At 41.4% G+C, this 27,540-nt stretch overlaps 2 protein-coding genes across 2 annotated transcripts in view; one reads left to right on the plus strand and one right to left on the minus strand.

Annotated features, from left to right (window-relative positions):
* LOC121639762 (RING finger protein 150-like) lies at positions 1-24,060 on the plus strand. The gene is given in 9 exon segments (XM_041985238.1): positions 1-1,055; positions 17,363-17,598; positions 17,600-17,614; positions 17,915-18,010; positions 18,012-18,032; positions 18,034-18,071; positions 20,395-20,491; positions 20,637-20,898; positions 23,251-24,060. Coding segments are annotated over 9 exon segments (1,548 nt in total). The 5' UTR covers positions 1-598; the 3' UTR covers positions 23,577-24,060.
* LOC121639738 (tripartite motif-containing protein 16-like) overlaps positions 1-27,540 on the minus strand; it is a 191,967-nt gene that overhangs the window by 19,269 nt on the left and 145,158 nt on the right. The window lies entirely within an intron of this gene.

The raw sequence follows: 27,540 nt of genomic DNA on the forward strand, positions 1-27,540 counted from the left end.
TGTACAAATAGTTTAAGAATAATTAAACCATTTTGACATTTTGAGCAGAATTAATGAGAGTTTTATTCTTGAAAGTCGTTACAGGAAGTAGTACTTCCTTGTCGCCGTAACAGTGGAGCTGTGGACTGTTGCAGAGTCAAAACAATGCAGCTTAGCTGGCCTTCTTCTGTGTGTAGCTTTAGCTTTAAAGAGAAAATACATTTTTAAATGCAGTGTTCACGGTGCACTGAATCCCCTGCATTGTGTTTCACCTCGGCGGGGTTCGGTTGCGTCGCCCCCGCAGTGACTTTTATCATCAACCGTGTTCGCGTTTAGGTTTCCACCGTGGCTGTTTATGTTTTGTCCGCGGCGACAGTTGGAAATGGAGACAGCTAATAGGCGTCTGCTGCTCGGTTGCCCAACGACTCTAAAGGGGAGCAGCTGAAAAGGTGGGGAATTAAAAGCGGAGTTGGGGCCGAAATATACGTGGCCCAGTGGGGAAATTAAGTTTTCTGTCAGTCGGTTGGTTACAATGGTGGAGTAGGCGTTTTCAGCCTTGAAGCTACCGGGCTCCTCCGACCAACTGATTGACGGTTTGCTCTCAGCGGGAAGGATCGTCATGGCCCCGGGCTCGTTGGTGGCGGCGTGCCGCAGCCTGGCCCTCTCTACGTGGTTGCTCTCCTTTTGCTTCGTCCACCTGCTGTGCCTGGACTTCACCGTGGCAGAGCGGGAGGAGTGGTACACCGCCTTCGTCAACATCACCTACGTGGACCCTGCCACCTCCGAGCTGCGCACCGAGAAGACGGAGTGCGGAAGGTATGGGGAGCACTCCCCGAAACGGGACTCGAAGGGGGTGGTGGTCCTTCCCGCAGCACCGCTCGACCGCCAGGCCTGCGACCCCCACACTCGGTTCGTTGTCCCCCCGCAGGCCGGGGCCTGGGTAGCCCTGATAGCCCCGGGAAACTGCACATACAAGGACAAAATCCGTCACGCTGCAGCACACAACGCCTCGGCGGTGGTCATCTTTAACGTGGGGTCTGCTAATGCCAACGACACCATCACCATGCCTCATCCAGGTATGATGGAGGTCCCCATTTATTTAAACTTTTAGAAAAAGGTAGATGTCTGCATTAAAATGTAATTAATACACTTTATTCTCTCTATTGCAATGTAAGCCAATAAACACTAAGTTAAATAATTCCACTTTGAGGTCTATTTAGGTATAAAATAATCCAGGTAATGTGTTGTCAAGTTAATCTCAGTTTATTATACTGCACAGAAAAAAACAGAAATGGTTATAGTTGTTTAAACTTGTGCTAACATAACTAGAAATGTGTTGTATGAGTTTAAAAAACATTGATTTATGAGCGTAATTGTTTAATGTTATTTTTATCTACTAAAAAGTCAGCGTTTTCTTAGATTTTAAGATTCAAGTTCTGACAAAAACTATAATTTCATAAAGTCGTTATTTGGGCCTTTGATTCACAATTAGAAGACATCATTAGGATTTTTTTTAAATGACTTTTTGCCTGACTCGTAGACTGGAAGCCAGTGTTTGCATGAATTGGGTTGGACCTGCTATGAATTAAAATGACTTGATTTACCAGTTGTTTCTTGGCCTAAACCAGAAAACTATAAACTCACATGACTGACGGAGCGTTTTCCAGAAGTGTATAAAAGCCCAAATTTCCTAAAGATAAAAGGTATTCCTTGATTTTTTTTTTTTTTTATAGTGAGGACAGCTACTACTTCTGTAGTAATGGGAGGTCGGACTTTTTTTTTAAAGATTAATCTGTTTTAGCTTCATTTAGGGTGCATTAACACTGTTTGGTCCATTTAAACGAACCCCGGTCTGCTTCCATGGATAGTACGGTTCTTTAGCTACACTCTGGTGCGGACCGAAGAAGCAAACATTGGTCGGATTGAAAACTGGGCATCTGTGTTCACTTGCAAATGAATCCTGTTGGCGTTCGCTGACAGTGTGAAAGCAAACAGACCATCCACAGAACCATAAAGGAAGTGATCCAGGATGTGATGTAGTGCATCATGTCAGATATCTCGCTGCTTCGCCTGCTGCTAAAACTGGACAGATTCTTGTGAACACTGCATTAGGTTTTAACACCAAAGTAAAAAACAGAAACATGGAGGCGTCATAAATGTATTTGTGCTCCATTGTTGTGGTGAATGAGTCGTTTTCTGTCCTTGACCAATCAATGAGCGAGATTTTTTTATCTTCTTTCTTCTTGGTCAGTGGTCGTTCCAGCTGGAGTATCGCCCTCTAGTGAGCAGTTGTGGAAGTGCAGTGTGAAAGTGCTCCTCTATTGTAGCCTAATTTACCAGTTACGGATGGTTTTTATGTTTAAGCTTTTCTTTCTTTAGTTATTCATTAAAGCCTTATTTTTATATATATATATATATATATATGGCAAAGAAAGACAGTTGCTATGGTTGCTATCTAATATTATCATCAAACCTTTTAATGAACATCTGAACACAGAGACACAACAAACATCAAATGAATAAAGGCACAGTCTGAAAATTATGAGTCTTCAGATCCACGAATTTCTCCCACTTTTTTCCGATAAACTTATAAGTTCAGCTCCTGTGTCTCTGCAGTGACACAGCTTTTAAAGTTTTGTTGTTAAAAAAAATAGTCATCAAGCGCTCCCTCAGGAACGGGATTTTAAAAAAAAAATGGGGGGTGCTATCGTCTTCATAATAAAAATTATCTGATGGGGGACGTAAGCGTCATCATTTGGCCAATCACAATCATGCTAGTCCAAGTTTTTCCCCATGGATACTTAGTTTATGGACATCAGCAGTTGTTTAGAGCAGTGTTTCCCACCCCTGGACCTCAAGGCACACTATCCTGCAGGTCTTAGACATCTAAGACCTGCAGGATAGTGTGCCTTGAGAACAAGGATTGGGAATCACTGGTTTAGAGGTAATTTGGGTTATCAGTCAGCAGTATAATCTGTCGTGTAATTTAACGTTGTGTAGAGTATCGTGATCCATTTCTCTGTAAACTTCATAATGGAAAGTTTTGTCTGTTTGTTAGCATATCCGCTAACATCAGTGAATAGTGTGTTAGCTTTAGCCTTCGCAAAATGTTTCACTCTGGCTATCTCCACTGCTTCTGTATTATCTGATTTTAATTCATGTTATTGTCGTAACATAAGAAGGAAATGAAAACACACACCAGTGTCTGGGATTGCAAAACCCACTTAGTAATTTGAGTCAGATGTGTTGGAGCAGGGACACATTGAAAACTTGCAGGATTGCTGGGCTGAATTGAGTAGGTGGCCTAGTTTAAAAGCTTTAAACCAGTCAGTGGAAACATGTTTGTTTCTGTTTTTATTTATTTTTATTAGATTTTCTTTCCTAATAGACAGAAACTTGGTTCCTATGACCTCTGAGATATTCCCTCTTTAATCTGAACTTTCTGTTGACCAGTTAATGTCACAGCTCTGATTTTAAAAGCTGCAGTGAGCTGAATATTACTCTGTGGTCAATAAATCATATCTGCCTCTCTGATGGTGAAAAACTCCATGCAGGGTTTCCCAGACCTCCCTGCACCCACCGATTACAGAGAACAGGCTCTTCTCATTCGATTATGTCCAGAGAAATTTAATGTGATGTTTGTTGTCAGTCACGATGCAGAGCAGAGTTATATAACCGCCTGGCTGTGCAGCAGTAGCTGGAAGTGAGGGCAGCTTGTTTACATTCACTCTGTCGGTGCTGCTGAGTGAAGGAACAGCTGTTTGTCTGACAGCTGGAATCTTCTTCAGGGATTGCTGCAGGTCTCAACAACCACTTTTAATGACAGAAATAAAGAAAAACGATGGCGTGTTGACTTTGAATCGAGTTTCTCATGACGTTTTCAGTGTCGGGGGTCAGATTTTCTGGGTCAGTGTTTGGACGTATGAGTTGATGTTAATAATTTTCCCAGAAGTGATATTTGCATCGGGTTCAGAAGCCGCCGGGTTCACATCGCTCTGCTGTTTTTTCTCTGCTTCTGTTTGCTGTCCATTTAAAGCTTTTTCTGCCTCTTTTTTAGTCACTCAAGTTTCTTATATATTGTTATGGAACAAAACATCAAATACTTGTACTTAAATCATGTAATACTGGTTTTAAAACCTCATATTGGTATTTATATGTGGAAGTTGACTGAAACCTGATTGTTATTTTTCATTTTTCTTCCTTTAAAGGCAGAAAATAATGATGATATTACGGGATTGTTAGTACGGGCTTGGACCCCCTTTAACTCCAGAACTGCCTTCATTCTTGGTGTGATAGCTGGAACAAGGTACTGGAAACCTTCCTCAGAGATTTTTCTCCATATCGACATGACAGCATCACACATGATGAGAATCTTCCGTTCCACCACATCCCAGATTGAGATCTGGTGACTGTGGAGGCCGTTGGCGTCCAGTGAACTTATTGTCATGTTCTAGAAAGCAGGTGGAGATGATTTGAGCTTTGTGACGTGGAACATTAACCTGCTGGAAGTAGCATTAGCATTACACCAGGAGCGTTGATCCAAGGCAGGATGGATCCATATTTTCATGATGTTTCCACCAAATTCTGAGCCTAGCATCTGAATGTGGAGCTGAAATAGAGACTCATCAGACCAGCAATGTTTCTCCATCTTCTCTTGTCCAGTGTTGGTGAGTGTGTGTGAATTGTAGCCTCAGTTTCCTGTTCTTAGCTGACAGGAGGCACCGGTGTGGTCTTCTGCTGCTGTAGCCCATTTGCTTCAAGGTTGGACGTGTCGTGTGTTCAGAGATGCTGTTCTGCAGACCTTGGTTGGAACCAGATTTGTTATTTAAGTAAATCCCTGTTTCCACCAATAGGTCTGACTTGGTATAAAAAGACTTGGTGTGGTTTAGTTCGGTAAATCCTGATCTCTGTTTGGTTTCTATAGCAAACTGTACCCTTACCTGGTAGGCAGGGTATCATCTGGTTAGCGATAGATCAGCTATCAATATCACATTATCCTTGAATCATGATGAAAAAGAATGCAACACAGAAACAAAGGGGGATGGTTGATATCCAGCAGTTTGTGTTCATTTTTCTTGGCTTGTGGATCTAAAGATGGTTGTTTGTGAAAATCCCAGTAAATACCCAGACCAACAACCATGCCATCCTCATTCTGATGCTCAGTTTGAACTTCAGCAAGTTGTCTTCATATATTCTATTATATACTGTATATAATAGTATAGTGTATTATGTATAATATTGTGTAATATATGTAATATTATAGTATAGTGTAGTCTATCATGAATTCCCCCCATGGGAAGAATAAAGTATCCATTTATCTGTATACATGACTAAATGTCTGAGTTGCTGCCATGTGATTGGCTGATTATATATTTGTGTTAACAAGCCACTGAAGAGGTGTAAATGATAAAGTGACCAGTGAGTGTTTATTCTTTGTTTCATCAGTTTGTCCAAAACAAAAATGTTCAGTTTCCTCACATGTACCTCATGGACATGGACTAATTCTTCTCTAATATTATTACTTAAGTTAAGCTTCTTAAGTTCCCATGTAATCAAATGTTGATGAACTGTGTGTGAATCAGTGCGTCGGTATTTGATCCAGCATATATGGTGACTTCCTGCATCTTTTAGGCTTAAACTAATTTTTCTCCATGAAATACATTCGGTAAAGTTGATGCAACGTGGTGGATAGTGTGTGATCAGGCCTGTGAGACTGGTTCAAATCGGAGGAGACTGGGTTTTATAGGGTGGAGAAGCAGCCTCCCTACATATGAATTTGGTCAATAGTGTTTTTCAGCTTAAAAAGCTTCCTAACAGTGAAATGAGTCAGATACCTGAGTAGCTGGTGAGGCTCAGGAAGGGAGCTTCGCTGTTCCCTTGATCTCCTGCAGCAAAGAAACACCTGACCATCTGGGCCATCCGTCACGACAGGAGATAAGTCAACAAAAAATGTAATTGCAGCTTCAGTCTTTAAAGCAGCGTATCATTATTTTTGTCCAGACTGGCCTGTGGTGAGGGATGGGGAATAAGTAGTTAACAGGTTTTATATAATGTTGCTTCAAGTGACGCCGCCTTCTTTGTCTGGTCCAACATTTTTAACCAAAGCAAAATCTTATTTGAGAAGCCTGAAATGTTGATTAATGATCAGCTTCCCCTCCTATGTGAGTCACATCCACCCTGTTTCAGCTGGAGAAGACATTTTTACTGCTATATCAATACTTGTTGCATAACATTGTGTAATTCATTCCTGTCTCTCCCACAGGCATAAAAACCTCCTGCTTGGTTTTATAACGTTTGTTGGTAGCTGATTATTTCATAAAGCTTGTGATTATTTAAAATATGTTGTAATCTTATGTCATTTGTTGCTGATTTTTGCTTCTGAAATGTACAAACTTGTTGGTCATATTGTTTCTTTTTGTTTGTTTTTCAAGGTTTTACAGTCAGATTAGAGAAAATATGATTAAAGCTGATCAAATGTTCTTCAGCTGTGACGTCCAGGTTAGAGTCGGTGCACATGATCGAGAGCAGAGGGGAGGGAGAGCAGCAGTGTTGGGTTAGAGCTGGTCCTGATGGGAGAAGGATGGGTTTGTTGGCGAATCCCTCGTCTGGTCGGGCCTATTCGCCGTTAATCCACCTGCAAACAGACTGTGTGGCATCAGCTGCTTTATCATTCCACAGTTTATCCCTCAGATTAGTTTGGAGCCGCTGATCATGACGTGCTGGGCCGAGCTCCGCTTCCACACTGCTGTCTGAAGTTTAAATAACCCTGGAAATATAGAAATCTTCTGACTAGGGCTGGGCGATATGGCCTAAAAATAAAATCTCCGATTTTTTATAACCAAATCCGATTTCTGATTTTAATCGATTTTTTTTCTTTTCTTTTACAAACATAAACTTATTAAAAACATTTATTTGTTTATATAGATGAATGCCAGCAAAAATAAAGCATATAATGTCATAGCTTATCCACCATATAAACGACTTCATATCTTACATAGAAATATGCGACACAATGCATCCGTGATCTCTTTCCATCTGGATCCTTATCGTACAGGATTCACTGCAGAAATAATTCCCCTGATGAAGGTCGTCTCTTTACTAGGGTTTGAGGGTTAAGTTGACTTCTGCATCTCGTAGAGAGCAGCATTTCTCACTGCAGTTATACGCACAGCTAAATCCCAGGCGTGAGTGACGGGTCACTTCACTGAAAATCTGTCAGACAAACACCGTGCTGGTCTGGCTAAGTCTGCTGCTAACTATGGAAAGAAAATCCCGATTTTCATAAAAATAAATCTCCAGAAATGCAAAATTCGATTTATCGATTTAATCGATTAATCGCCCAGCCCTACTTCTGACCTACCAGCAGCAATGAACTAACACAAGATTTTCCAGTTGTTCAGTCGAACCGAGTTTCAGGATTTCTGTCTCTGTGAGGACGGGCGTTTCGTCCAGCTGGGATTGGTTGATGATTTATAACAAGTTTTATGTTTAAGAGCATCATGATTTAGGACTGCTGATGTACCACCACAAGAAAAATAATTCAATTATTTATCAGTGAAATGATGGTTTTGGTCATATTTTCTAGCAGATATGCTAAAGTTATCCTGCCTGAAGCTTCAGAGAGTTGTATTCTTTATTGTTGGTTAATTAAAAATAATAAACATGATAAACGAGTCTTTTAACCCTCAAAACTCAAAGCCATTTTTGCTGTTTATTATAAAAATACATACAGAAGCTGAACCCTTTTAATCCCAGTCAGCATCAGACATGATGTTTTCAGGTCAGCCTCAGGTGTCAGATCATGAGGCTAAAATGATGTAAAATGAATGTATCGACAGATATAGCAGCATAAAGGCCGACAAAAACAAGAAAACAGAGTTTACTACTAACAGAACTTTCTAGAAATAACACACAGATCAACAGTGAGCAAGCCTTTTCTCATCTGCATCATTCTCTCAGGTTTTGGCTTTCAGGAGAAAAATTATTGACATTGAAACATTTACACAACAGAAACTATTTACATGTTTACACTTTTTGCTCATTTACAATTATTAATGCTACTATTTATCTGCTATCCTCACAACTCCAGCTCAGCTGCTTCTTGGCGCCACCGTGCATCAGAAACATCTTCTTGGCTTTGTTCCAGCCATAGAGGAGCATTATTTTTCTTCTTTTCAGACACACACAGAACTTTCTGCTCACTGGTTGAACTTTGGCTGCTCCTGATTGGACGTTATTGTCAATCTAACATCTCTGATTGGTGGAAAGTTTGATAGGAAGTGACTTCTTGTTCATTTTCGGCTCATAATTTTTATGATTTATTATTTTTATGATGAAAAAGTGATAAATAATGGTATCATGGATCATTGTGGATTTTCCAGAGTCTCTGAATAAACGCTAAATTTTGCAGTTGGGTTTTAATTCTCCTGTATGGGATGTAAATCGTTAGAAAAATTTTATAGATCACCTAAAAGGTAAACTCTCTGTCACAATTTACCACAAAGCTGCACGCCACCGTTCCCGAGACACTGATGACAACATGAGCACGGGTTCTCAGAGGACGCCGGTGATGTAGTGAAGAAGGGTTAAAAACTGAGTATTGGTTGAGCATAGATTTTTGCGTTTGCAGCGTACATCCTCAACTGGCACCTGAACAGCAGTACTAACTGTAACAAGTAGTTTTATAATTTTACATAAATTTATTTTCCCTCAAATCTGTTTAAAAGCAGCAGGTGATGAAGACTAGACAAGACAAACAGGTTGGAAGTGATTCTGTATTCTACAGCTGCACAATCTGTCACAATTGTCCTATTTCAAGTAAAAATGTTGACTTTGGGATTAATTTTCCATATATTGTACAGCTCTTCTCTATTTATTGCTCCATATAAAATTAAATACAGATGTAGGTCAGTCTTTTTTTTTAATCATTTCTGTTCTCTGTGGTATTTGCTGCAGAGATTTGTTTCCCACACTTTGGCATTTAGGTTGGTGCTTCTTCCCTGAAATAGACAGTAGGTTCCCTGTTGAAACAAAAACAGTCTTTAGAGGAAATCCTGAACAAATACTTCCCACAACAGAACAGCTTCATACCTCAGAAAACTTTATTAAGAAGAAAAACATCGGCCAATACTTAGACGGCTGCAAGGTTTGAGATGAATCTTCTAAAGAGGATGCTGTAAACATGACTGCAGTTTATTATTTACAACCAGGAAATAGTTTAACACAATTTTCAAGATGGAGACATTGTGATCAACCAAATTTCATTCAGTTTTACTGTCAGCTAAGAACAGGAAACTGAGGCTACAATTCACACAGACTCACCAACACTGGACAATAGAAGATGGAGAAACGTTGCTGGTCTGATGAGTCTTTATTTCAGCTCCGAATTCAGATGCTAGGCTCAGAATTTGGTGGAAACATCATGGAAACATGGATCCATCCTGCCTTGGATCAACACTTCAGGCTGCTGGTGGTATAATGGTGTGGGGGATATTTTCTTGGCCCACTTTGAGCCTGTTAGTACCAGCATGACCTGGTTTAACCACCACAGTCAACCTGAGGATTGTTGCTGACCATGTCCATCCCTTTATGACCACAGTGTAGCACCTCCTGATGGCTACTTCCTGCAGGATAATGCACCATGTCACAAAGCTCAGATCATCTCCAGCTGCTTTCTAGAACATGACAATATTCACTGGACTCCAACGGCCTCAACAGTCACCAGATCTCAATCCAACAGAGAAAGTAGACTTAATAAAGCTCTGCTGAGTGTATAATTCCAAATAGTTGAGGAAAAAAAATCATAATTTCTCTCGTGTTCCACTGACCAGTGTTAACGTATGTACTGCTGATTGCTACGTTATTTACTCGCTGTATGATGGAAATGTTTTCTCAACACCGATGCTGTTCCTTGTGTTTTTCTTGACGTTTCCAATATATGAAAGAATCACATGCAACATTTTTTTCTTTTTTTTGTCACCTTTATATCACTATTTTATGGTTGAAAAATGGTAGTAAAGATAATTATTTATGTAGAAAGGACACAAATAAAATTGCTTAATTTTTGTGTTCACACCAACCAGACTGAACCTGGTTTAGATTAAGGTTCATGATAGAGGTTGGCTTCATGTAATTGTTGCCAGTGGTCTTGCAAGTATAGGAGGATGTGGCCACATTGATCCCAGAGGATTATTTTTAGGCCGACGCTAATCGATGTTGGTGTTTGTGGGGCTGATGCGAGTTCTCCAGGGAATTTATCCAACTGCCAAACCACACAGCAAATATATTCACTTCTGAGCAAACATGCTGAGGTCACAGCCCATATCCCTCCATAATTAAATCTCAGAAGAGACTGAGAGAGTTCATGTTTGTTCTAAACAACAAAACAAGGAAACAGGAAGAATGAAGCATCTGTTGCACAAAGCTGGAACGCAGGAACCAGAAAATGATCATCATGAGAAACGAGCCTGATGCCGTGTTTGGATGAAGCTGCAGACATCTGCTGAACATTTAATTCGTTTCAACTTTACTGAGGAGACAAGCTGCTGGTTTCCTCTGTCCTCGGAGTGTCTAATACTTCGTGATATCAAATAATTCCCCTCAGTTACAGATGTCAGTACCAATAGTTTCCAGCATCAGATGGTCTGATCGGGGTCCTCTGAGCCCACTTCTCTATACGCTGTCTTTGCTTTTTCTGAGAAGCCGATGACTCTGTCCACCGGTTAAACATTTACTGCCTGACAAACATGAACTGCTGGATTTACTAGGCTGCTCTTAAAATCACTAACAATTTGTAAGATTTTTATTTTTTTAAGCTTTATTAAACACAGACAAACGTTTCAACAACTTGGAAAAATCTTGGAATAGTTTGTGTTTGGGCACCCTTCTCTTTGAGAGGTTTCCAACGTTTATGAACACTTTGGGATTTGACATCAGAAAAATGATTTAAAATTATGGTTAACTGTGAACAAATCTGTAACATCTATCTACTAACTTTGAATACAAATGGAAACCGTACAGTTCGACCATGCTCATGTTTTACTTGAACTGCTCACCTGGAATATGCCTGAGTCTGTCCTGTCAGTGGTGTCTTTGGATTTTTAAAGTATTTTAAAGTCTTTTTCTTGTTTTGTTTTTTTTTTTTAACAACATGCATCACATAAAGGAAAAAGGGGAACATATGATATACAGATGTTAACATAATGACAGAAAAGGAAGTGGAGTGTTGTACTGAAATGAAAGTGAACTGAGGGTCTGGACCCGACTCCCGCGGTACGATCGCCATCGCCGTCTGTGGTACATAATCAGATTTTAAACTAAAAGAAGCTCTGAAACGTACAGGTAGTCTTTGTTAGAGAAATGCTGAAGTTGGTGTCATGAGGACTGTTTTATTAGATTTGGTCTTGGCTGCAGTTTATCATCCAGCTGAGGTTGGGATCAGTTACACAGGCAAACACAGGAAACTGCCAACTTACATTAATCAGCTGTAATCACTTTCCACATCCTTTGTGCAGAGAGATTTAATACAATGAAGGTGCAGGAGATGGATTTAATCTGATGGACAACAATATGACTATTTTACACCAGTTTTCAGTTGAGATATTTATTGACTGGAGGGGTCAGATGCTGTGATAGTAATAACTTATGAATTACACCTTTTTCTTTTAGACAGCCCCCTGTGCAGGAGGCAGCATGAGATACGTGCATTACAGAAAGTCTTTTCACACTCAAGGAAGCAGCAATGCTAACATGTAGCACAGCTAAATAATGGGGAGAAACTCTGCTAAAAGACTCCACCAAGCACTGGCTTCCCAACCAAACACGGTTCAAACCTGAAGCAATTAAATGAGAATGTAAGAAAACCATAAGAACAGCTCTGTCCACATTAGAGCTTCTGCTAATTTCTCCACAAACAATGTGTCACATGAAAGCAGAGACTCTGATTACAAAGATGTCCGTCTCATTACGCTGGAAGCAGCCAGAATCAGAAATCATGTCTTACTTTTCTGTTTTGTGGTGAAAAGTTTGATTTCAGCTCTAAAAACTGCTAATATGTTTCTCCTATAACTTTGTCTTTGTTTGAGACGAATCATGAAGGTCCTGCTGTTCTCTACACCACTGCATGCAACACTTGGCATTCTTTGGTGGTGTATGGCTTGGATGCAGCTGATTGGCTGTGGCAACCCAACCCATGAAGCTCTCTTGGCACTGGTCTTGAGCTGATCTGAAGGCCACATGAAGTTTGGAGATCTGTTGCAATCGACTCTCCAGAAAGTTGCCGACCTTTGGGCACCATGCGCCTCAGCATCCACCAACCCTGCTGTCATTTTACAGGGCCGACCACTTCATGGTCGAGTTGCTGTCGTTCCCAATTGCTTCCACTTTGTTATGACACCACTGACAGTTGGCTGTGGAATATTTAGGAGGGAGGAAATTTCACGACTGGACTTGCTGCACTTGTGGCATCTTATCACAGAACCACGCTGGAATTCGCAGAGCTCCTAGAGGCGACCCATTCCTTCACAAATGTTTGTAGAAACAGTCTGCATGCCTCGCTGCTTGATTTTATACATCTGTGGCCATGGAAGAGATTAGAACACCTGATTTAAATTATCTGGATGGGTGAGTGAATACTTTCAGCAATATAGTGTATTTTTAATCCAGATTTGTTTTCTTTTCTTTTTGCAGCCGCAGTTATTTCCCGTGTAGAAGCAAACCAACCTCGGGGATATTTTGCTCAGTCTTTGGGGTTACACAAGGGTGCATTTGCACCGAGTCAGGCCTCAGTCACAAGGAAAACCTCAGATCTGAATCAAAAACAGCCAGGATGTGCCCCAGATTGAATTTTTTTTCAGATGTGCAGAAGTGGAGGGGCTGAGCTGATCAGCTGTAGAGACGTTTGTGTTTTCAGCGTCTGAGAGGGCCGTTGTGGCTGGTCATTGTCGGGGCTTGCTTGGAAATCCTGTCTTGAAGTTGACCTACAATGTTTATATTTGACTATAAATAGTTTTCTTGTAGTTTTTCCTTCCTCTTTCCCACCTTTAAACTTGACTCTGATGTGATGGATGAATGATTCCGTTTCCTGCTCAATTTTGTTTGTGATCCATAACAACCTAACCAGTCCTACAGGCATAAATCTGTAAACGAAGAAAATGAGCTTTACGTGTTTGTTTTGTTTTGTTTTTTTAGATCGGCACATTTAACCGTGAGCCAACGTTTTAAAAGTGGATTTCTTCTTCAGGTTGGATTGTTATCCAGCTAAAACAACAACATTAAGGGTTTAAAGAATAAATTGCTCCATTTTAATCTTTGGAAATTTGTGTTAACTTCAACTCCCAGCATGCATTTGGTTCAATTAAATGAAATCAGCTAGATAATTATATATTATATGATGAATGTAGGGCATTTCAGTAAAATAATTCAATGGTAATTCCTTCATTTCAAATACTTCATTGACATAAAAACTAACAAAAGTGTTGCGTACACCACAACAATATCAATCAGGTTGTGCAATAAATACTTCAGCATTGACCTGTTGTACATGTGCATTCAAAAATTTAGAAAAGCTCTAATTAAGTTCATGTATAAAGTTTTTTTTGTGCATTTAGGTTCATTCTGACATCATACAAAAAGCCAAATATCCCTAACGCTTCGTGAGTTATATATGAATGCAGTTTTTATGGGCTCAATATAAAGTCAGAAAGATTTAGTAGCTGTAAATGAATATTTGCAGATAGTTTCAGAGTTTGTATTTATAAATCAAGTTTTTCATCCTGCAAATAAAATCTAGCTGAAAAATTCAAGTTTGTGAATGTTGCATGGTTGTAAAACAGATTTGTATTTATGGAAAATAGAAGTTCTTTTACAAACATCCTGTCCACAGATGCAAAGCACAAAACTGCGTCCGAGACTGAAGTTCGGTTGTGAATTTTGTCCCAGTCTTTTTATGTCTATCTGATTGGATGGTGACTAATCAAACTGTCCAATCAGAGAGCAGACAGCTTCCTGTCTTTCCACACCGCTGCAGGTTGTTAAAGTGGAGTAGATCAATTTTAATGATGATAGCGGTGCAATTGTGTCTCAAAGTGAACATGATAAACTGATAATTCTCAATGGGAGACTCGAGCAGCAGGTGCTGCAGACTCTCTCTCTGCAAACCATCACTTTCACCCCCCACCGGCCGTTATGGTGGTCGCCCGGCTTGTTTACCTCCAGCGACCAGGTGGAGGAGAAAGTGGTGGTTTGCAGAGAGAGAGAGAGTCTGAAACACCTGCTGCTGGAGTCTCAGAATGAATATCGGTTTATGCTTGAGTGCGATGTCTGTCACTAATAGACAATCTTTGCATGTGCGTGCGTGACTTTACATTGAGCCCATACTTTTTGACTGTTTTCTGCAGCTTGGTCTGAAAACTTTCTCAGTAGCGGCGGTCTCTGAGGCATATGAGCATTGTGCAGAAATATTTGTCATGCCACAGATTCCACGGCCGAGTTGAAATAATGTGTATGTAAAATGTGTTTCTGCGTTAAACAACCTTGAGATAATCGTGGAAAATGACTGGAAGTGGTTGTTTAGACGGCGTTTCAAAGAAGATGGATCGTTGCTATAAAGAGCTGAATTAAAGTGCTCAGACATCTCACCAAATCACTGAAGCTGTTCTGGCTTATTTCTTCATGAAAGACGAGACTGGACACGTCCCGTCAGAGGAGTTCAGACTAAACTCAGGTTATTTAGAAAGAAAGAAATGCTCAGTAAGAGACAGGAATGTTCATTTGCTCTATATACGCTACATAATGTTTGCAGATGAATGGATAGGAATAAGTTTGAAAGTGCTATAAAATGTTTAAAAGAGAAATAATAGTTTGGAATAGATATTGTTTTACATCAAATAAAAATCAGGTTTTACTTGAATTTAGTTGAAGTAAGTAGAAGAGGAAGGACATGTACAATGTGTGGGGAAAAATGAGAATTTCTTTTACTTCATTTACCAGTTTGAGCTGTTTTTAATGTTCTGCTGGATAAAGCTTTTCTCAACATCTACTTCATTTGTCCAACTTTCTGTCACAGAGTGGCAGCCATCGCTCTGAAATCCAGGGCTAAAAGTAAAAAAATATTCCAGTATATTCTTGCATAGCTACCTGTGATTACAGGGATTCTCGTACGATGGGATGTGTGTGGAAGGGAAGGCACAAATGTTTTATGAGCATTTTTCATATTTTGACATTAAAAGAATTTAAACACAAAGAATTATTCTGAGGGACATGTATGTATTTAATCTGGACCAACGGAGTGTTTCCCTATGAGGAGTCAGACCTGCTGACGTAGAGCTGCAGTAATACCTGCCTGCAGGATTATAGAAATCCTGCAAACTGTCACTTATATAATCTTATGTTCAGCCTTCGTCCTGAAACTGAATGCTGCTCTGGATTGAAACAGGCGGCTGCACGCATCATGCACCATTTCAGCGTATAGAGTATATTTTTAGAACGGCAGTCTCCTGTGGGTGGGCGAGGAGCTGGTCGCCATAGCGATAGGGTGATGTGTTTAGCACAAGCCATAACAGGATCAATAAGCAGGGTGAAAACGTGGGTATGTTTGTGTTGAAAACAGTCTGTCAGAGATAAATTTAAATATGAGGAGGTGACAGTATATATTTTTTTTTATTATTATCATCACAAGGTTGTACTGTCATTGGCCACTTTATTAGGTACATCTACATAGTACCAGGTTTGCATCAGAAGATGTTACACTGTGGTCATATAGGGATGGACATGGTCAGCAACAGTACTCAGGTAGACTGTGGTGGGTAAACCAGGCCATGTTGGTACTAAAGAGCCCAAAGTGGGCCAAGAAAACATCCCCCACACCAGTACACACCACCAGCCTGACGATCCACGTTTCATGATGTTTCCACCAAATTCTGAGCCTAGCAATCTGAATGTGGAGCTGAAACGGAGACTCGTCACACCTGCAACGTTTCTCCATCTTCTATTTTCCAGTGTTGGTGAGAAAAAATATCTCCAACCAGCCTACCCATTGTCCTCTGACCTCTGACATCACAAGACTTTCTGGTCCAGACAACTGCTGCTCACTGGATATTTATTCTTCTTCAGACCTTCTCTGTAAACCCTGGAGATGGTTGTGTGTGAACATCCCAAGTAAATACTCAGACCAACAACCATGCCACGTTCAAAGTCATTTAAATCCTCTTTCTTCCTTAATCTGATGCTCAGTTTGAACTTTTGAACTAGATATTAAGCAGCTGAACAGCCGAGCAGATCGAAAGAAGCCGGTGAGTGTTTATTTAAAATGTTAAGATAAGCATCTAAGGAATGCTTAGGAATTGTTTTGCAAGCCCTTAAACTCCTAAATGAGTTTCTTTTGCTTTGCGTCCGACTAAAGCAATGCTGAAATATGAGACAAGGGAAAGAGCAACTTTTAGACATCACACAGCTGATGTGACAGAATAGGACTGAGGCTTAATAAGTTCACTTATTCTCACCAAAGCTCTGAAAACTCAAATACAGTCTGATGTTCAGGACGGCACTATAATACAAAATGTTCAGGTAGAAATGACCCCTTATGATCACATATTGTGTGGTTTAGTTCATTAACTGTCCATTTTGTCTGTAATATAGTTTTCTTAACTCAAACAGACCATGAATGGTCACATAAATACATCATAAAGTGGCGGAGAATCAGCAGGAGAAAGAACTCGTGAACAAACAAACCCTTTTAGCTAATTTAATCCAGGTGTTTTCAGAACTGGTCATACTTAAGTAGTTTGTTTTCCCACAGACCAGATGGCCACCACAGAGCCACGTCATGACATTTATTCCTCTCCTGCTTTACCTCAAAAACTCAGCTTTCAGAAAGAGCCAAATGTTTTATGTAACACCTAAAATAAGGATAATTATTGGCCAGCAGAACGATGTAACAAGATGTAAAATGTAACTCCAGATACTTTGAAACTAAACACGACCTGATTTAAAAACAAGTAGGATAAAATGCTTGAAGCTAGAAATTTGGACTTTTAGTTTTGTGTCTAAAATTGTATTTCTTTTAATCTAATTTAATTAATTTTAATTTACTATTATTTGTGCATATTTGGTATTGGGACCCTTCCATTGAGGTCCCAGCCGTACCGATCCAAATTAAAAGGGTGGAGCTGCAGACAAGAGGCAAACAGAGTTGTTCAGGTCTCTTTGTTTTACTCGTAGTTGGAGCCATTGAAATATTTAAATCCTGAGTGTTTCTGTTCAGTCCTGATTTCACCTCCTGATTTTAATGCGTTTAAACGTGTTTTGAAGCAGCTTGTTTTCATTTCAGCTGACTGGTTTTATCTCAGATTTAAGACCTGGGCGATGTGCTCCTGCTCTTCTTCAGGTACAGGTGAGGTGGTCGCCATCATGATCCCCGAGCCAAAAGGCCGCGAGGTCGTATCGCTGCTGGAGCGCAACATCACGGTCACCATGACGATCACCATCGGGACAAGGAACCTGCAGAAGTACGTGAGCAGGACGTCGGTGGTGTTCGTGTCCATCTCCTTCATCGTGCTGATGATCATCTCCCTCGCCTGGCTCGTCTTCTACTACATCCAGAGGTTCCGCTACGCCAACGCAACGGGACAGGAACCAGGTACAAGACTCCAACACACACACACCAACTGAGCGTGTGCAGAAAAAGAAAGAGATGGAGGGATTGACCTCATTACATGTAACCTGAATCCAGTGTTTTCACAGCATGACAAATAATTACGTCAGTGTGTATTTATGGACTCTGAAACCAGGTTACACAGGTGGTGGTAGAGATCTACGAACTCACTAGCAGGGATCCCAGCCTTAATTTTTACCTTTATCTTCAAGTGTTTCATTCAGTCCCTAAAACAGAAGATTTTTTTTAAAATAAAAGAGCACCATCCTCCTGTTCTCTCTTCAGCGTCGTCTTGGCGACGCGGCGAAGAAGGCCATCAGTAAGCTGCAGATTCGTACCATCAGAAAAGGCGACCAGGAGACGGAGGCCGACTTCGACAACTTGTGCCGTCTGCATCGAGGGCTAACAAGGCCAACGACGTGGTCCGCATCCTGCCCTGCAGGTAACCACACCCTCAACATGTTCTCTTCTGCCTCAATATGACCGTTCCCTCCCTGAAAGTCAGGTTTGGAAAACGGTTTCAGTAACATGATCTTTATCAGGGTGTCATGGGTCTTTCACTATCAGCGCTGCTTGGCTTAAATAGTTTCAAGCTGCAGCTGTAGACACGAATAGTTAACGCCTGCGGGAGTTTCTGAAGGCTTCTGCCAACTCCCACCTCTTATAAGTATCCAGAGAGGAAAAAAACCCTCAAACAGGAGTACGACTCGGGTAAACACTGTTTCTGTAGCTGTGTAAGATACACCAACAGTTAGCACTCACACAAGGCAGCTCTTTCTCTCTGCATTTAAGTTGTTTCAGGAAAAACTTCACCATCTGGACGAGTGTGAAAGTCTTTGTCATTGTAAAAAGGTTTTTCTCTCTGAACGGATGTTTGAAAAAGGAAAGAGCTCGTCCTGTGTGTTTGCTAATGTGGAAACTGGAGTAAGGACTTTGAGTATTTTGGACAAAGTGTGAAACATATTTGCAGCTGTTTGAAAAAAAACCTGCAGGAATGTCAAAAAATCTGCAGTTTGCTGCCGACCTCTGCCTCGGCTGGAGGCTCCAGCACACGAGCTTCTTCCAGGAAAACTGTCACTGAAGTGTGAGGGGTTCGTCGCCCATGACTGTCCACAAAAACATTAGGAAAGTATAGTAATTAAAAAAAAACTAAACAAAACCCAAAGAAAAACTAACAAACTGAATCTGAATCCTGAATCCTGGGTTGGTGTGTCCTGGTTGCTAGGTGATAGAAACCGTTGCTGTGATCAACAAATGTTTTCTGGTCACGCTCCCCGTATTAACCATTAGTCGTGACAATAGCACAGGCGGTACGATTTTTACTGGTGGTTCAGGTGCACTGGACTCACTGCTGGTAGCAAAATGAGACACGAACATATCAGAAAAGTTCCAGAAGAATTCGCACAGGAAGCACAACGTGCTTACACACACATACATCTGTCACACAGATGCCTCCAGATGTGGACCATCACACAAACTTGGTCCTACAGCTCTTCTGATTTTCAAATGTGCTGCTCATGCAGCATTTCTGCGCTTCTAAAGCTCTGGAAGACTGAAAACCACATCCAGAAAACTGGCTTCATGAGGCGACAAAGGTTTCCATAAACCAAACATCAACCTTTCACTGCCTGTAGCAGCAAGCCAGACTCAGTTGTAATTAAAAAAAAAGACTCAGTGAGCTGCTGAAAGTAATTGCCTTAAATCAGCTGACAGACTATAACTGCCCTATTCAAAAGCCCTGGTGCCAATCAAGCCCAGAAGAACCTGTGGTCAATCTCCAATCAATTCAGATCAAACTCTAATCAAGCTCCGATCACGGCCCAAACAAGCCCAGAAAAATCTCTGATCAAACTCCGATCAAGCTTTGATCAAGAAGTTCTGAACGAGTCCTGATCAAGCCCCAGTCATTCACAGATCAAACTTCGATCAAGGCCCCAATCAAGCCAAGAAGAAGCTCTGATCAGGCCCAGAGGAATCCTCGACTCAGGCCCTGGTCAAGTTATAACCATCTCCTATAAAGCCCAGAGGAAGGTCAATCTGGCCACTATCAAGTTCCAATATAAGACCACTAAAGCCCTGATCAAGCCCCAGAAACCGCTGTGGAAATATTGATCTTGGCTCACACCCTCCCAGTTTCTTTATGACTATATGATCTCATGTGTCAGTGGGTTAACCTTCCAGTGGAGCCCAGTAGAAAGTGGGAGAGTCCAGAGTTCTTCAGAGACTCTCATCCATGACTTTCTATTTCTGATGTCGGGTCATGGTGGCATCAGAACTTCCAGCTCCTCAGCAGAATTTTCCAGCTCCTCAGGGAATGCTGAGGCGTTCCCAAACCAGATGAGATATTTAATCTGTACACGGGTGTGGTTGGAGTCTCCACCTAGGAGACACTCCCAGTCTGATGTGCCAGGAAAACGTCCAGTAAAAAGCACCCGCAAGCTAACATTACCAAGAAAAGGGATCAAATAATTGGCTCTGCATCAAAAACTGTCAGAGAAACTTCAGTGATGTAGTTTATCTTGTTTTTTCTGTTTATATGACGTGGTGATCACAGAGCTGTCTAATCTCAGAGCAGACTGGTTTCCACCTCAGTCCAGTGGCTTATGAAACAAGTTTTGTGATATAACAGGAGTAAAAAGAGAAAATGTGCAGTGGAAGTAGAAGCAGCTGTGATTTCTCCCACAGCATTTTTCTAATGACTGCATGTTTGCAGCAGAATAACCGACTTCACAGCATCTTTTTTTTTTTATTTAAATATTTTGCAGACATTTGTTTCATAAGAGCTGTGTGGATCCGTGGCTGCTGGACCATCGCACATGTCCCATGTGTAAGATGAACATCCTGAAGGCCCTGGGCATCGCTGTGAGTCTGCACAGGGGGAGGGTCCACAGTTTGTTTGAAGTGTTTATTCTGGTGATTTTAATGAGTTAATAGTTGTATAACCTCTGAAAGCGGGTCAGGGCGGTCCATTAATGATGATCATATACATATATCATGTCCACTGCAGCTCAACGCAGACTGCCTGGACGACCTGCCTCTGGACTACGACCTGCCCCTGGGTGGCGTTGGAGGGGTCGGCATGGGCGGGGTCGGGGCCCTGGCCCTGGAGGCGGTGGTGTCCGGGGCGTCCAGCGACGGCACGCTGAGCCGAGGGCGGCTCCTCGGTGATCCTGACCCTGGCGTGCGACGGGTGGGACTCCCGCAGGACTACCAGGACCCAGACACGCTGAGAGACAGCCCTGTGACGGCCACCACCGACACCCACACAGGTAAAACACACACACATACTGCATGCTCAGAGTGCTTGTCACATACTGAGTGTTACACTGACACCTGGTGGTGCTTCTACTACATGACTTTTAATAACAAGTGTCAAATTCAGTTAGAGCAGTAGTTCCCAAACTGGGGGGGGCAGATGATGATGAATTGACAACAGTTTAACTACATAAAAAAAAAGGCAATAAAACATGATGAGGCATATCTTGCCTATCTTGCCCTGGACTTGACCAGATAATGGTCAAGAAATGGAAATGGTGAATTGTGGGTAATGCAGAGAGACCACAGCCTGTTGTATGTCTCTGACAGCATGAAGCCAAACAAGTTATAACGGCACTTGGGGGCTTTTCATCCTGAACACAAAGAAAAGCCCGTTGATTACTTTGGAAATAAATAACTTACCTGTTGTAAAAGGGGGACTAGGGACTGCAGATGGAAATTAACTCGGAGAGCTACAATCTGGTACAACACATATTTGCCTTTTGTAGTTTTTTATTCCCATTAGCCTTTTTTTGTGATCAGTGCCGCTGTACATGGACCCTGTTCCATAAGAAAATAAAAGTTTTACTAAAGCAGCATGTGTCTCATCAAATGCTCGACTCACCTGAGGTAGTTTGCATTTTTCTGGTTTAAAACACTACATCAGAGGGATTTATCATTCGCTCTGACACTGACATGATGAAGGTAGCAGCGGTAAACTAAAGACTATTTCGTGGCACATTTCTTGGTTCGTTTCTTTGTGAGCATCGGGGTGCAGGCGGTAGTGGGGTCGGTGAGGCTTGATGTTGTCGATGTAAAGGGGGCCCTGCAGAAAAAGTTTGGGAACCACTGAGTCAGAGGAACCGAGACGTCCTGTTTCTGAATGTGATGCATGTTTAATCTTTAAAATTTAGAGATGCACAAAAAGTTAGTCTTTCTGAGTTTTTTATCTTAATTTGGCATTTAGTCTTCTAGGAGGAAGAAAAAGTCATTTAACTTTTTATTAGTTTTTTAGAAAACAAAATTAAAAAAAATTATGGAGACTCCATGTTTGCTCTCTGCTCTCCTAAATAAATATTTAACTTCAGTTTTTCTGGTGTAATTTAAACTCTTTTTAGGTGACGACAACTTCATTTCCATTGAGACTCTCCTCCTGTGAAGCCATGAAAGAGACGTCTGGATGGGAGCAGATGTTGCTCTAAAACCTCCATGTACTTTTCAGCATTGATGGAGCTTCACAGCTGTGGAAGCTGCCCACGCCAGAGGCACTAATGCACCTCCATACCATCAGAGATGCAGCTTTTCACCCATCCACTGATAACAAGCTGGATGCTCCCTCTCCTCTTTAGTCTGCAGGACAACGCCGTCCATGCTTTCCAGAAGATTTCTCATCTTCATCCATCTGACCACAGCAGTTTTCCACAGAGAAAGGCAGCAGTGTTTCTGGATCACATGTAGCCTCATCTTTGCATGACAGAGCTTTAACCTGCATTTGTGGATTTCAGGATGAACTGTGTTCACAGTGATTTCTGGAAGTCTCCATGCAGTGATTTCCTGTAGAGAGTCATGTCTGGTTTTAATGCAGTGCTGCCTGAGGACTTAAAGATCACCAGAATGCAGTCTTGACCTTTGACCTTTCCCCCATGCACACAGAGATTCCTCCTGAGATGCACATTTTTGTTTTGTTTTTTTATTTAAATTTGATATTATACACTGTAAATGGTGGGATTTTTAAGTCTTTGCAGTTTCACCTTAGGAGCATTTTTCTGAAATTGTTCCACACTTTTTAGACCCACTTTGTCTCACATTGGTGAACCTCTGTCCATCTTTCCATCTGAGAGACTCTGCCTCTCTGAAATGCTCAGTTTACGTAATTAGTCGTCCAATGCTCCTCCAGTTGTTGCATCTGTTACTTTTCCAGCCTTTTGTTGCCTCTGTTCCAACTTTTTACAGACGTGTTGCTGCCATCAGATTCAAGATGAGCTCATGTTTTCCATTAAATGGTAAAATGTCTGTTTTATTGTCTATGTTGTTTGTGTTCTGTTGAGAATAAATGATGGGTTTGAGATTTATAAATCGTTGCGTTCTGTTTTTATTTACATTTCACACAATGTCACAATGTTTTTGGATTGAGGTTGAAATTTACTTTTGAAGAGCTGCTTTGGCTTTGTGCTTTAACACGTGCACCGCGTATTAACAGAGAATCTGCTGTATTTAACAAGAATTAGCGAACTTTTCCACCTGCTGCTGTTTATGAGCTGTTTCCTGGAAAAAAACCTTGTAAAAATTTGAGTTTTATACATTTGATTGAAAACAGCTTTGAAGATGATGATAATGAGTCTTGATTTCTTCTTTCTAACGCCAAGGTGAGCTGCAGCCGATGCGAGCGAGCGCTTCCCGTGGCTGTCGTTTGTCATCACACGCCGTGGAGACGCGGTCTCTCGGACGAGGAGGGACTCCATGGGATCAGTCCCTCAGCTGGGGGACAGTCATGAGAGCAGGCACAAAGAACCAAAACCACAATCGAGGCCAAAGAGAGACTTGGGATCAGGTCCAGGTTTTATTTTGTTTTCCTTCAACTGTACTTTGTGAGGGTCCAGAACAGAAACCGGACAGAAAACCAGCCAAACCCAACCTGAGTGTACCTACTGACCGACATGACGCAAGGCCCCGACATGTGCTCTGGATTTGACCTGGTTTTCAGTATGAAGCCTATCAACTGGAGCCAGACCCAGGCTTTTCCCTTCCGCACATGTGATTTATAACAAGCACAACACTAACCTCCTGAACCGTGTCATAGAGGGGTTTTTGTTTCTGTGGATTTAGGCTCAATAGAAGGACTGGTCCATGTTTCTGATTTCTAGAGAATTTCTCTCGACGCGGTCTCAACACCGGGTTTTCATCCCACCACAAGAGGCTGTTTTCCTCGGTCGTCCTCTCTATACCGGTTTCTCCGATTCAGCCCAGGTCTGCTGCCGCCTGATCGGGCTGACATCTGTGAAACCGTGTCCGTTTCCACCCCATCATAGACCCTCTCAACCCTCCACCGTGACCGAGTCTTTTATCTGAAATGTGGTTGACTTCTTTCAGCCAGCCAAGACTTTTTTTTTGTCTCCTGACTTGAAGGACACTTGAGGTTCAGCAGGTTTGATCCAAATGAGGGAGCAGAATCCAGATTTTGTAATGAGGTCCACTACTCTCTGGAGGGTTCTAGGCACCAGTTTTTTTGTCCCCCCCCCCCAGTATTGATCCACAGCATCTGAACAAACCCTGCTTCGGTGACGCTGTCAGGAACACGCTGTCCTGGTTCTGATCCAGTATTCCTGGACCCTTTTGATTTGTGCCATGAATCCGCTGCTGTATTTCTGGATGCGCGACGGACGTTCACCATTCTCTCGGAACAGTGACTTTCACTTCACGGTTTTCCTGAATCCTGGATCCATCCTGGCAGTGTTATTCAGCAGCTTGGCTGCAGGACTGAACAGCAAACATCAGTATTGTTTCTTATGTGTCTTTTATTTTCACAGTTTTTCTGATGTTCTTGGTTTGAATTCTCTTGCTGTTTCCAAACTCCATGTACACACCCTGTCTAGGTGCTTTCAGACCCAACCTGAGCGCTAAACTAAGTTTATAAAACTCCCTTTGTGGGGTCTAGCTCCTTCCCAGAGTATAGCCTCCCATCTGTGACAAACTCTTTTCCCCCATTGAAGGTTTAGAGTCAATCAAAAGAAAAAGAGAGTCTTGCTTCTTTTAGCTGGAGGAACGGAGGCAAGGACAGGAATTAGGATGGTAATCTGTCCACAAACAGCTTTGTAAAAATGTTGCCCATATAAATGGTTCCTGATATTTGCCTTTAAAAAGCCAAACACAAAGGAATGTGCTCAAATCATATACAAGAAGAAATCATTTAGATTTTTACCAGCCACCATCTGGTTGTTACGTTCGTGTTGTCAAATATAAACCAGAGGGGATAAAATCCCTAAAAATATGCTGTCCTTTGGGCTTTCCCATTTTCCATAACGCTCATTTAACCTGTTGAAGTATTTGATCCAAAAGTGTTGCATTTAGTTCCTCTGTCCAGCCCCCCGCCTGTGTGCCCGATCACGTGTCCGATACCATGATGCTGCCTAGCATTTACCTTTAACCCTGACAATCGAGGTTTGGAGTGTTTACCTGCTTGTACGGGACCTTTTCTCTGAACTTCATTTAAAATGTGTTTACCACCACAGGCAACCCCTCCTTCACAGGCTGACACCACCAACACTAGCTTAGAGAAAACCCTCCTCAGCTGCTCCCAGTTTTATGAAGTGTAGATCCGCTGAAAGCATGTAAATATAAAACCTATCCGACACACGTTCACTTCGCTGTGAGGCGTCGCCATCGGGTTGCCGACCGTCTGCAGACTGCCGAGTTCCCGCCGCGGTGTCGCCGGCGCCGTGAGCTTCCTGAGAAAGATAAAGATTGTTGTCTATTTTGATACCAGAGGAGACGTTTATTTTTGTAATGAAGACTCCCAGCAGCAAAGACTGATTTCTTTCCCTTCCATCCCCTCGTCACCCAGATGATTCTCATTGTGTTTGAGTACTGAGACAGATTTCAGTGTTTATTTGTGTAGTTTGTACATAAAAACCTTTCACAGAGAACATTGATGTGAACCCGAACCTGTCAGCGTGTTTGTACAGGTTTGGATCTTACTGATTAAAAACTGAGAGAATTGAGACCTTGTGTAGGCTGGTGGACCAATGTGGATGGAAAATAAGAATATTATCACAGCAGAAATAAAAGGACACAAAACAAATTGACAATTTTGTGGCATTTGGCTTTGAAGAAGTGGAATAAAGTATTGAATTATTATTGGATTAAAGTATTGGATATAATATTGGATTTACTTTCTCATTTGTTGTGTATATTTAGGTCTTTAACAGGAAACGTAACTGGATGAAAATTTTGCTTTTGGGAAATTCCAGTCTAAGTGCTGTTGTATTGGTTTCCAGTCCTACCAGTGACTTCAGTTTTCTCTCAGACTCACTGAACTGAATTTCTTTGTGAAGCTCCTGGGCTGAGAACCATCTCAGTCCCGCTCATTTACCAGGTCCTGTTGTGAACGCTAGTTAATTTAAACTCTGGTGGTAATGTTGGAGAGCTTGTAAGAGGAGAATGTTTTTGTATGCCTTGCTTTGGACTGTTTTCAGTGAGTAATGTTTTGAGTTAAAGTCACTTGCTTTGTGTTGTAAGCTTGATTGGCATGGATCTTTAATTCTACATCTGCACAAACCCACTCTATGAACAAGGTCATCTGTAAGATGGGACACAGCATGACAAGGAGCACCTACAAACATACAGAGCTCATATTTAATCATGAAATTAGGTTATGCTGTAAATTCTTAACCAATCAGAGTAGGACAACCATCTTTTTAACAACCTTCTTGCAGGTATTGATGAGCTTGTGGCAACATCCTGGAGTCCCATGGTTTAAATTCAAGCAGACATCCCAGGTAAGGTCCTCTCAGTGTTGAGGGGGTCAGAAAGGATCCATCCACTTACAAAAACTGGGAAGGGTGCCAGCATATCTCCTCCAACCCATCCTACTTTTTTTGGGACCTTTTTGTTGGGGTCCCAATCCTACCGATCCAACCTTAAATGGTGGAGTCTGACTCTGTAATCCTTTATTGGTCTAAATAATCACCACTTCCTGTTCTACTCAGCTATATTAACTAAGCAGGAACAGCTCAACTTGTACGGCTGGCTATAGAAACAACAGAAATCAGGGTTTACTGAACCAAACCATCCTAAGCCGGACCCCTTGGTTGAAATGGGGCTTTATTTTTCTGCAGGAGTCCTCCAAAGTTTAGTACTGGGACTCCTTGTCTTTGCGTTTATCCACCATTTCTTTGGGTCAGGTCACATCACAGATAATATTGCATGTAGTTCTGAGAACAAGCTAAAAGAACTTAAATAATATGCGAGGCAGCCATGATAAACATATACATGTAAATAAAATATGAAAAAATATTAGACCTGAATTGTGAAAGCATGTGGCAGGCAGGATGAATGTCCACTGATACGCCTGGAAATCTGCCAACATTTTTCAACATATCTTTCTATCATTTGGTTAGACTTTTTGTGTACATTATTTATTTGCTTTTCCTTTTTTTAATAAAAAAAAATTACAAGAACATTATTTAAACTGATGGAGAATTTGTGACAACTGTTAAACTTCATTAATGGATTGATTTTGTTCTCATATAAGGCAGTATAAGTATTGTAATTAATATTTTCAAGAATTTTGGTTTAAATTTAATTATTTTCAGACATCTGCCGGATTTTAAAGTTTATTTACCCCTTTTCCTTCCAGAAACCAACTCTTGGTGAGGTGTGGTTGGGATCACAGCTGTGTTTTTACACAGAGTGACCACCAGGGGGGCAGCACACATGAAATTAACTGGAAGTCTGTTTCTTGTACACACATACTCTCTCATGCATACACACACACTTATCAGCAGTCACTTCCAGCGTGGTTGTTGACTGGCATGACCAGCTGTCTCTGGAGACGATCTGCTGCCTCAAGATGTGTGTATTTCTGTATATCCGGATGTGTGTGTGTCGCCGCAGAGCTGTCAATCACAGTTTGTGAGAAAAAAAGATTGTCAAGTGTC

The sequence above is a fragment of the Melanotaenia boesemani genome, chromosome 5 (genome assembly GCF_017639745.1).
Source record: "Melanotaenia boesemani isolate fMelBoe1 chromosome 5, fMelBoe1.pri, whole genome shotgun sequence".
Taxonomy (NCBI): domain Eukaryota; kingdom Metazoa; phylum Chordata; class Actinopteri; order Atheriniformes; family Melanotaeniidae; genus Melanotaenia; species Melanotaenia boesemani.